This window comes from Bombus affinis, chromosome 2 (assembly GCF_024516045.1).
Source record: "Bombus affinis isolate iyBomAffi1 chromosome 2, iyBomAffi1.2, whole genome shotgun sequence".
In the NCBI taxonomy this organism is placed as follows: domain Eukaryota; kingdom Metazoa; phylum Arthropoda; class Insecta; order Hymenoptera; family Apidae; genus Bombus; species Bombus affinis.
In genome coordinates, this window is record NC_066345.1 from 4,400,652 (window position 1) to 4,412,955 (window position 12,304).

Sequence of the window (12,304 nt, forward strand, 5' to 3'; positions counted from 1 at the left end):
ACAAATTAAATAAATAGGAATACAAGCAATGGAACGTAACGGATAAGAAAAACGAATAAATGTTTGATGAATAAAGATGTACAGATGATATAAATTTTGAAATAATGTTTATTTCACCAATGAAATTATTGTGATTAATAAATCTCACGTAATATTTTATATATAAATACTTTCATGTTCCATTTTTGCTGCTTCATTGCTTAGAATTAATCAAAGTAAATCATGCGCAGGAAATATAAAAACGTTATTTTATTCTTGCATTGCAAATGAAATAACTTTCTCACATTCGTCTCGTTTAAACGATCAATGTTATTGTCAATATTCAAGATTTTTAATATTGTACTGACAATATACACAAATATTGTCATTATTTTTTATGTAGAATATCATCGCGAATATAAATTTTTATACTGAATTTTTCAAGCTTCGTATTATGAAGGATCCACAGGACGATTTTGGAGAAAATCCTACACGACTACGTTTTTCCCCTCCCTTTCATGTTTTTTGTTTCGGGGATTTTCTCACTTTTTTCGCTTGGCAACCGTTGTTTTTTTTTGTCTACGATTGGTTCTCCTTTTTTCCCTCCTCTCATCCCGAGCTGAGCTTTGTTCAAGTAAGCAAGAGCCATCCTGAAAAATTGGAGACAGACTTACAACACACAGGCGAGGATTCGAACCAGAGTCCTGGCATGTTTGTAGCCCAACTACGTTAACCACGTCGCCATCGCCTTCCATATTCTGACGGTTACTTTTAACGCTATTTCTTTCTGCAAAAATCTAATGTTTTTATTTATGTTGGCAAGTTTTTACCATAATATCTCTATTTCATCAGCCTTCGTCTTCAATGTATTTACCTCAAGACGAAGGTTCTGCAATTCGTTTCCAATTTCAGTCAAATTTACCTTTTTATTTGTTACCTAAATTAGGTAATTAATTATTATTTTCTTAGACGTGTTAACAATACTAACGTGTTGTTCTGAACTTATCAGATAAGGTATGTCCACAGACGACGCTGTCTTTGCGTCTGTTGGCTCCACATGAATATTAAAATGAGTTATTAAAATTAATACGAGAATAAAAATAAACATGCTTTAAAGTGTTTAAATGAGCTTGGTTTAAACTCGGCCCATTGATCGGCTAGAGGATCTCTTACGTACGACAATGTTGACATCCCTCAATATTGACAATAATATTGACAAGACCATAAGAATCGAACGTTCCAATACAAACCAGAAAAAATAAAGCTACCCTTACCCGGATTATCACGTTGTAGACTAACCCATGAACATTTAATAACAAAACAATCACGTCCTGATTTCTCGTTGGATTTTGATGTTGTTGCGATTGGATCGCCAACGTCGTCATTACCATGTAGCATATTTTAATGTCAAAGCCGAAATGAGATTTTTAAACAGATAAATCTACTCGATTCCATGCAACTAGGTATTATTTAATGTTTCAAGCAAGTAATTAAAAATTATGTTTCTTTTTTCTTTTCATTTTGTTTGGTAGTCGTTGGTGACTTTATGGTCACTGGAAACACCTTAAGCTAAACTCATAAATAAATACGTAAATAAATAATTAATATTGGCAACGGTATTGATCGTTTGAATGTACCTTAGATGCAAAACACATGTTTATGATTGATACAAATTGAAGAAATGTCTAATAAAAATACTACGACTTTTAACTTACAATAATCGTTGTAATAATACAACTTTTACTTACGGCATAAAAGAATTTACGATACATGCATATTTCTGTAAATTTACACGCTGTTTTACTTTCGATAACATGCCGCAGAGAAATACGGCCTGCCAATTCAACAGCAACCACTATACACATCCACATACATATTCTATAGATATATTCAGAAAATATCACAGGGCTTTGATTTTGAACGAGACACTTTTATAGTCCTTGGCTCTTATCTGCTTTCGCGTTAAACCGGGAAAACAGGGAATGGAAAATTAATAAAATAGATAGAGGGTGGGTGGTTGGTGAGATTTCCAAGTAGGCGTGTTACGAACGATGAAATTCTGGTTTATTTTTAGGCACTCTACTTGAAATTCTAGTATAGTCGTCGATTCATCGGTGTCTCGATTCTTTTTACATAATTCTCGAAACTTGTATATAAATTTGCCTCTTCTCTTAACAGAAAAGAGTATTATGTTGAATCAGATATGAAAAAAGAAAAACTGATTCATTTGATCGTATGGATCCGATTACGATCGGTGGTATATTTAGCGTTACGTGTCGCAAAGGAAAATGAAATAGGATTTCTGATCATCGATTTCGTGAATCCGATTAATCATGAATTATATATTACACGTTCTTGCGCGAAACAAATTTCAAACATCGTTACTAAATGTGGTAATAATCTTCCATATTTTCCATATAGAACAATGTATTGTTTTTAAGCTTCGCAATATTCCAGAGAACATTTTTAATGCAATATCAATAATAAAAGATTTTTTAATACATAAATCCTACGATAATTAAGCTCACAGTTTCAAATACACTTTTGTTTGAAAATCATATGGAAATAATGTGGTTTATTTGATGGAATTCAAAGAGAGGAACTTTTATTAATCTCGCGTTTCTTGGAATTTTCATATTTTACAGGAATACTATCGTTATAATCTTCGTTAAAAAAAACTGATACTTTTACTTCATTTTTAGTAATAACATTATGTTACATTTTGAAAATTACATTTTGAAAATTTTTTCTAATTGTTGCTATATCGTTCTATTTTATATGGACATATTCATTGGATTTTTAACTCTTAATTTCCGATTAAAGTAAAAGGCTTCAATCGGTTCTGGTTCTTTATCCCAAAAATAAAGGAAATTCCGTAGCAATAGGACGTTGAATGATGTAGCTTTTATTTTAACGACGTTTCAGAGTCACGCTTCATCTTTCTTCATCAACAGTTCCTTACTTGTACCAGCATTTACCAAAATTTAATTTATTCAATTACAGTCTTGTTTCAATCCTACGGAGCTGCATAGAACGAAAGTCGCAAGAATATATTATCAAATACCAAAAAGTAACGAGAAAAAGAATACAAGGGAAATAGAGGCATAACTTGTAACAAGAAGCGTTGTTAATAGCGTCTCGTAGATTGGCCGACTTTAAATTTTAAAGCTGCTACATATATCGAATTTCGAATCGTTTGAATCGTTATACATGTTCCATAGGTTTAATAAGAAAGGATGAGACCAGGCTTACCGCTTCAGCTTGATTTAACTTTCTTCCTTTAGCAATTTTCGGAATCACTGGATCTTTCAACCCGTCAGCCCACCTTATCGATCGTTCATTCATTGGTTTTAGAAATATCTGCCTATCTCGTGGTAGGTCAGGCTTAGCGGAATTACGTCGCACGTTGGGACTAACGATCTGACGTGGGACGTTTGATACGAGATGCAAACTACGTCATCAATAAGTTTCTCAACGTCAATGACATTTTCTCATTTTTAACCATTCCATCTCTGACACAGCATCGTGTACGTAATCTACGCGTTGAAAACTTTACTCGATTTTAAAACTGTCGTCCTAACGCTTATCCCCTTTCCCTTTTTTAAAATATAGTTCGTATTTTTTGAAAAGGTTAAGCAACTAAATCGTGTTTTCGATGGAAGCTGGCTCGACGTTCTTGAATCATGAATGTAGATATTCTCTTGCGTTACAAGGATTTAATAATGAAATAGAGCGGAGCAAATGCGCGCGCTGACTTCGGCTTTAATACTCTGGAGATTTTATTTAAACTTAAGAAACGCGACGGAAGAGATCTACTTTTATTTGCGTACAAAAGGTAACGTCTTATACCGTAAATTGACGATGCCCTACTTTTTCGAAGAACCGTGCAGCCTGTAATTTTCTCTACAATTAACTACCGTCGTTAATATCAAGAATTTAAGATACACCCTTATGGTCTAATGTGTCTAGAAAAATCATCTTATGCAGTTGCTACAGTCTACATAATCTCGTTTACGTTCTAATTTTTTGTATTCTTATATAGTCTTAGTTGGATTATAATCTTGCTCTTAACTTATTTTAAGTTGATTTCAAGTAAACAATCTTCGTTATGTCTACATTCGTGTAAAGCAAATTTTTCGCTAAATATATGTTTGCACAAAATAAATTGTATATAATAACAAATAATAATAAATATAAACTATACCTACATTTTCGAATTTTACCAATAGAATTACAGATACTAATATTATGTTTTCATGGTCACAATTAAATAAATGAAACAAATTGAAATTCGTTCGGTCTGTTGGAAACTATAATGACTATTATATTTCGTTTTATGGATTTTCATATATCATGTGCATTTTTGTCTTCAAAATATTCCATAAACGGATGAAAATCCGCATTACAACTACTGCTCGTTACAGTGTTAATGAAATTCAACATGTTTCGTGTAACATTATATATTCGTACAAATTTTCAACATATTCCTAATACATCATTCATAAAAATAAATTTCACCAGCCACTGCACGTTCTTATTGACGTACAAAGTCTAATAAAACGCATACCGAGTCCTTTAAAATTAACATTGTCGCTGGAGGAGAAAAAATTACACGAGCGCGAGTTCGACTGCTCGGATGATTAGACAATGGGCGCTAAGAGAACCACGTTTTTCCTATTATCATACTTAGAACCGTGCATAGACTTTGTAAGGTTGGCCAAATAAAGGCCAACGTCAGCTGCGCCGTATTAGAACTTTTTCTAGTTGGCTCTATCGCGTCCTTGTTTCGTTTCCAGATAGACATCGCGCACCCATTCTATCGAAATCAATGCGCTCCTTTTATTGCCATTTCCTGAATAACGCACACCGTACCGTCTTTGAAAAAGTAACAAAAGCTACGAGACACGATAACAGGCGAGAAAAAAGGGCGCCGCAGGCGATACCGCAGCTTAAAAGAACTCGCAACAAGCTCCAAGCGTTTTAAAATCTCTATACCTCACGCAGTACGTCCTATTTTTATTTCGCACCTGTAAATTACCTCATCCACGCGTCCGTTTACCTTTGATGATATCTAGGTGGAAAACTATGTTATTTTCGACGATTCCTCACGGGAATGTCCACGTACACTGATACTTGAAATTACCGTGCACCGTGACGATTTTGCGTGACTTTAAACCGATATCATTGCTACGTGTATATGTAAATGTACACGTCTCCGTGCAACATGCCATTAATAACATTTGCCACGTTTAATTAGCTATCACCAGTATAATTATGTAAGACACGGAAGATTGTGATGATTGAATAATTAAATATGTTTATTTTCATGCAATATACATGTCACTATTTTTATAATGCGATCTCATAAGGTTTTATAATCTTTTATGATTATATTATACGTATATATATATATAAAAATAGTGGCATGTATATTGCATGAAAATAAATATATTTAATTATTCAATCGTCGCAGTCTATATATATATATATATATATATTAACGCACAATAGAACTGCTCTCCCTGTGTCATTTCTAAAATAAAAATACTAAGACAGTTAAAGTGATTCATTATGTCAAATTGTCACATCGCCTTTATTTGTAGTTGCCCAACCCCGGTAAGGACATGAATTTAACTCGAGAAATTTCACTATTATTAATTCAAATAGATGTAACAAATTTTTATTTCCTGCGAGAAAATAGTATTTGGCATACCTGGCTACCGTTCCTTCGCCTAAGAAAAGGCGATTCTATGTCATACATATAGTTTGTTGAATAAATGACATTGCTAAGAAAGGTACATTTTTAAAAATATCGATTTAGAATAGAAAGTTCGTTGAACCATTAATTGTATGACATGTCCATCATAATAAATACCTCGTTTTTGGAATTAATCTATATAAGTATTTCAAATCTGATAATTTCTTAAAATGTAGAAAACCGACGCCAAATAATACCAAAATATAACATCGATACATATAACGATATAACACAATCGATATAATATTTCCGGTAGAAATAAAAATAATAACAGCTGACGTCGTGTAGGTGACGCGAGGCAGCTGAAAAAGTGACGAAAATCATGATCGTATAATTTCCTGTGACGTGAGTCGTATTTACGCTCGACGAGACGAGAAAGGCGAAAGGGATTCGAGAGGACAGGAGAAATGCGAACAAACTGGAAAGGAGCTACTTGATGCGTCTTTGAAATACGTCCGATATCGATGGTGGCACGTTGTTGCAGAGGGTTGAGGACGAGGATAGTGACATGTCTTATGTAGTGCGATGGCGCGTCCCCTGGCGCCGCGGCAAGGGACGAAAGGGGGCGGTGATGTTCCCCACAATCCCCACGTCGCGATCAGCTTTCCTCCGAGCCAGTCGGATGCTAGATGTGGCAGGAGTCGGTTCGTTATATTCGGTTCAACTCGGCCCTAATCGGCTTTCGTCGGGTTACTCGTGCTTTTCACATACACTCGCATATTCGTTGCATCGCGACGGATGCTCGAATACTGTTCGTTGCCACTGGGAATGTTTTCGTGTAATTTAGCACGAAAAACATTTGAATAATCGGACACGCGACTAACGCGTTTCGAGCCGTGTGGATAACAGCGAAAAAGAGCAAAAGAGTAAGTGACAGGTCGTTGCACTTGCTCCATCCAATCAGTGTCGTTGCTTCGTTGAATTTCCGTGCGTGATTTGTGTTTACTGGCCGCGCCTGAATACCGTTACTTGTGACACTAGCAGACTGTGCGAAATTTCGTGACTTCTGTCTGTCGCGTTTTTCATCTCTGCGATCGATCTTCGCTTGTCGTGCCCCGTCAACATCAAACGCTGTAATTTCCTTCGAGATTTTCAAAGTATATCGTGGCGGAGACGCGTCCAAAGTATCAAACATATTTGTAATAAGCCGAGGAACGGTACAGAGTGATCGTGACAAGAACGCTGCACGAGAGCACGTAGAGCGACCTGTTGTGTCGGGATAGTCGACAGGAAGACACGTAGAATTTAGTGCCTGTCGGGACTCGTTGAACGACGCTAACCAGAACGGTGAACAAGTTACGACGCGTCTGGGAAAGTTGAACATCAAACTTGACATACTCTACAATCTATAGAACTCCTAAAGTCCTACAATTTAAACGTCGAATTCTTCGCGGCGTAACAGCCGAGAGGCAAGTAAAAGGGAGGACAGGTCGCAGAAAAATTCCAGCGATAATGCGTACAGTGAGCGAAGCAATGAAACATCGCGCGATCAGCTGACTAGCCGAACTGTTTGGCGGTCGTCAGAACTCGGCCGGTAACGAGAATCGGCAGAAAACCGGCAAGAACCCTAAAAATCGACAGCAACCTAGATTGCCTACTTGTGCGGTTATGACGTTTGGGACGCCGTTTCACACCGAGAAGTCGCAGTTCGTTGGCGATAACCCTGTTCGGTATGTTCTCTCAACTTCTCTCCCTCTTTTTCTCATTATTTCAGTCGTTAGAAACCGGTTTGGGCAAATACATATACGTGAGATTCGAAGATTTTACGAGATTGATACTCGATGTTTTGACTTTGTAACGAAACTTCAAACTGAAGTATATACAAGAACTCGTTTTCTCCTTTTTGAGATAAAAACGCAGGCTTTCTGTTTATTTAACTTCACCTTTTACAAGCTGCTTCATTGTGTAAATACACCAACACTTGAAACGGAAGTAGAGTTTATTTGTTGAACAAAATATGAAGATATTATCTTCCAAAGGTTAAACATTTTCCGTTCTTGGAATTGAAAATGGATATGTTACAGATGTATTGATAAAAATGTTTAAGTTTGAAATATCAAATTTTTTCTGTCAAAAAATTGTATACGTAATTAAATGTACACGTACATACTAAGTTTTATATTTATTCTTTATAAAGTGTATTTACATTACATGCTTAAGCGCTTAATCCATAATTTTGTAGTATTCAACGCATAATAACGTCTGCATATGTAGGAATTCATAAATCCAGCCATTTATGTGGCTTTTTATTTATTAGCAGTTTAAAGACATTTATCGTGTCTAGAGACATTAGTTCTTAAATTACAAATTTTAGCACAAACTTACACAGCTGAAAGATGACCTGATCTATTGAAGCCTTAAGCTTGATATTTAGTTTCATGTGATTGTACAAAAAATGTAATTATGTATAGTAGCTACATGTACATTAGTCTAATTGTTTACATTGTCATCCTGTGTCATATATACTTAATTGCATTATACAGAGTGTCCCAGAATTTGACAATCAAACTCTGTCAGTGTATTACGTGGATATAATTAAGCAAAAAATATTACATAAACACGGGCCATTCAAAACTCCATTAAAATGTTCTCATAAAAATATGAAATATGGTGGGAACTTTGTTATAAGATAAGAATAGATTTTCAATCAGCATGATAATATTCCAATGCAAAATGTTCACTGTTCTCCTCGATACGAAACTGAAAAAGATTGAATCGATTATCCCATAAAGTTCATTTTGATTTATAATGGTTTGTATTAGTTCACAACATATATTTTTTCTTTTCTTTTTTTTTTTCAAATTTTTTGCACATAAAAATTCAATAGAGCGAAATTACAGGCTAAAGCATTGTTTTCTTTGTTCTGTATTGTTATTATTACTCGCTCGATTTAGTCCATAAAATGTACTGGCAAAGTTTGGTTATTAAATGCTGGGAAAACTGTATTTCTACCTAATTGTATAGAATTTACTATAGTAATCGTAATAAATATGTAATAATATCGTAAGAGCTTACGAATTTCAATATGATCGCGGAAATCACAATGATACGATATTATACATCAGCTTTATTAAATTCGGTTAATCACAGTCCTTTATTTCGTAGAGATGTTGTTTATAGTCGAAAACTAATACATGCACGATATATCTGTCTATTATGAAACAATAGTATGATAACGATAGTATGATAACGAGGTCCTATGTGTATTGATTGATAATTATTCTAGGAATATATCAGTTTGATAATAACGCATATTTTATATTTCTTCGTATTTCGTATTTCAATAGATAGAAACTTCATTGGTTATTTAACGACTTAAGTTCTTGCATAAGATACCCGATATATGGAACATTTTTATCGTTAACACAATTTTTGTTAATCTCTCATAAATAAATTACATAATTCCATTTTTAAATATGACATGTCAGTTGCAAAGGAATAAATTCGTTTCTATTTTCTTATTTCCACATACTCGAGTATCAATGGTCGATGAGAAGCAATGATCTGACTAACGGTCGTAATTGCAGAAACGCGTACGTTGAAACTGCCGTAATAGCCGTGGAATTATTTCATTAAGATGGAGAAGCGAATGATTCTTTGAAGTCGATTCTACGCTAACGATTTCGATAATAATTATGTTTTACGCAAGTTCCTAGCGAATAAGAAGCTTTCGGTTTTGCTTCGATCTAAATATACAAAGTTCATTGTTTCGAGAAACGGTCGATGACAAATCAGACATTTGGCATCATACGTACTAAAAGCCTCGTTAATAGATTTACAATTAGATCGAGAACTATAAAAATGATTGAAAATCAAGAATTCGTAACTCGAATGAAATTTGATAGAGGTATAGTTGTCGCTAGCTAAGCTACCTATTATAGCTATAGCTGTGAGAAACATAGCTGTTCAGGAAACGAACATAAATTACTTAATCGAGATGATATTGTATGTTCTTTTTCGTCTGTGAACCGCATTGAATTTCTCAAAATTAATGGTCAATGGTATTATGGAAACGCGTGTCTATGTGTACGTAAAAAAGAAAAACGTAATAACACGGAGACGAAGTATCGCTGTCTTCTTAATTTATTAGAGGCTTCGAGTGGGAAAATATGGACATCTCCTTTCATCTAAAATATTAAAGTAACTTGGTAAATAATTACCAGTTACAGATCTGTGACGTCAGTTTAGCATATTTTCAGTCTCACGTGCATATTGGATGTGCGTGCTTATGCGACTAATTTGGCATTGGTTCGTGCAGATACATTCGAACGTCATTCAATGCTGCACAATATACGATTAATGCATATTGATACCCACTCGCATACTTACACGATCGCATAAGAATCATTCTTCGAGGCGAAGCGTCTTGTATTTTTATAGTCTCGGAAGTAGAGAAAGCGTCAGTAAAAAGGTATGCAACTCTCGAGAAAATGACCAGAGAACGATACAGGATAGTTCTGATACAGTGCTGACGCTTCCTTTGTTCTGTTGCTACGCGTCAGGAATCTCAATGGCATTGTAGACCATGAAAAAATTTCTGACGCACATAAATTCAGGTTGAAATCGGGATTAAAGGAGACGTTATCTGTTGAAAGGAGACGTATCTAAGTGCTGATAAAGCGTGTTTTTTTTTTTTTTTAAATAACAATAAAATACAATCGAAATATAATTTCAAAGTACCAATATATCAATATAGTAATAACGTTATTTCACTGTATATAATTTTTGAATGAATCACGCTTTTTTGAAGTTCCCTTGTTAATATTGATAATAAATATTATTCTCATTTTGTACCATTTTCTATCACTTTCAAACATTTTTAACTCATTCCAACGAGACTAATACAGATTTTATTGTTGTATTAGTAAAGTGTAGAATCTGAAAGGAGTTGCACTGATACATTTCTATTAAACTGAGGAAATTTATGCTTTTATGGACTTAGAGAAGTAAAGGTACATATGTAAATATCCAAAGCAAAGTACATCTTCTGACAGTGAACGTTGTATTAGGCAGTTTATTTATTATTTGTCTATTACACTTTATTTATTGTTATTATTTATTATCATACTATTATAACACTAATCTTACCAGGTCTGGCCAAGTGACCGGTTTCAAAATTTAATTTAAAATTCTACATTCTTTCTTATTTCTTTTCTACGTCTACTTTCATGTAAATTCTTATATTATCTACGCAAACAATTTCTCAATTTTTCATAATATTATCCGCTCAAATAATTTCTCAATTTTTGTTAATATAAGAATTTACATAAAGTTAAACGAACAAAAGAAACAGCAATGAATGTAGAATCTTAAATTAAATTTCAAAACCGGTTATTTAACCGGGCCTGGTGAGATTGGTGTTATAATAGTATGGCAATAAATAATAACAATATATAAAATACATAATAAAACGTTTCACCCACTTACTGTCAGAAGATAATATATTATACCCATTAATATCGAAATCTCGATAGTTTAACGAATTCAGAAAGAAAGAACTAGCTTTTCACGAAAATTTGATAAGTTACGGGCAACAATTAAATTTGTTATTCTCGCTGCAGTTACAAAGTTATGTACAAGTGAAATTGAAAAAGTTTCGCACGCAGTTGAAACTTTGTATGCAGGTGACGAGATGAAAAGTTTCGTGTAAATTCTTCATCCATAATACGCGGTAATATGACCGATGTGAGTGGATAGGTTGGTCAGTGAACTAGAAAAATGTGACGCTATTGCGCTGATGGAAGCGCAGAGGCAAGGACGCGTTGGGGTAGATTACTATGACCTTATTATCCTCAACATGCTGTTACTCGGACATCTAAACGAGAGAAGAGAGTATGAAACATTCATTCTGAGCGTTGCTCAGAACTCGTTCTTTGTTTTTGTAGTCGTTCGATTGATTATACGCGCGAACATCTTTCCTTGCTTAACCCCTTAACCTACAACTACGGGCATACCCCGTGGTACGATGACGGGACCAAACGTAAATATTACGGGCATAGCCCGTGGTACGATGATCGGGCCAAACGTAAATATTACGGGCATAGTCTGTATTACGTAATACACAAGTCGTGCGAATGGCTCGAAGGCTGCGCGAGCTTGTTTACGTTTTCAGCCCAAAATTCTCGAACGTAAATCGTAGGTTATGGGGTTAACGTCTTCTCTTCTGTTTCACGAACACTTGAAATTTTGGATGTTTAATAAAATAAGTTTTCCCAAATTATTTCAAATAAATTATACAATTATTAAAACGTATATGTTTGAAGCTTCAGTTTTATTCTAATAAATATTAATTAGGATGAAGCAGTTGTATAGGCGCAGAAATTATGTTTCATGATAGCTAGATCATCTCGTCTCTTATTTACGAAGAATAATGTAATAGTCTACTCTCTTTATTTTTTACGAAATTATTTTTACGAAAAGTTTACAGCTTATTCATCGACGATATAAATGTAAGATCACCGCGATGAATTGGAATCCGTGCTATATTGAATTCGTTTTATATGTCGAAACTTTTCATTACATCGTACGACGACATTTCGAAATTCCTAAAAAGAAAGTAGGAATTAA

The 12,304-nt window shown here is 34.4% G+C and overlaps 1 protein-coding gene across 8 annotated transcripts in view; it reads left to right on the forward strand.

Annotated features, from left to right (window-relative positions):
* Positions 1 to 12,304, forward strand: part of LOC126929033 (uncharacterized) — a 194,311-nt gene that overhangs the window by 35,770 nt on the left and 146,237 nt on the right. The window contains exon 1 of one of the 8 annotated variants that reach the window (XM_050745036.1): positions 6,328 to 7,407. The exons of the other annotated variants lie outside the window; for them this stretch is intronic. Within the exon in view, the coding sequence (XP_050600993.1) occupies positions 7,346 to 7,407 (62 nt within the window). The 5' untranslated portion in view covers positions 6,328 to 7,345. Of the gene's footprint in view, positions 1 to 6,327; positions 7,408 to 12,304 lie in introns of those variants that run through there. 8 annotated transcript variants of the gene reach the window in all.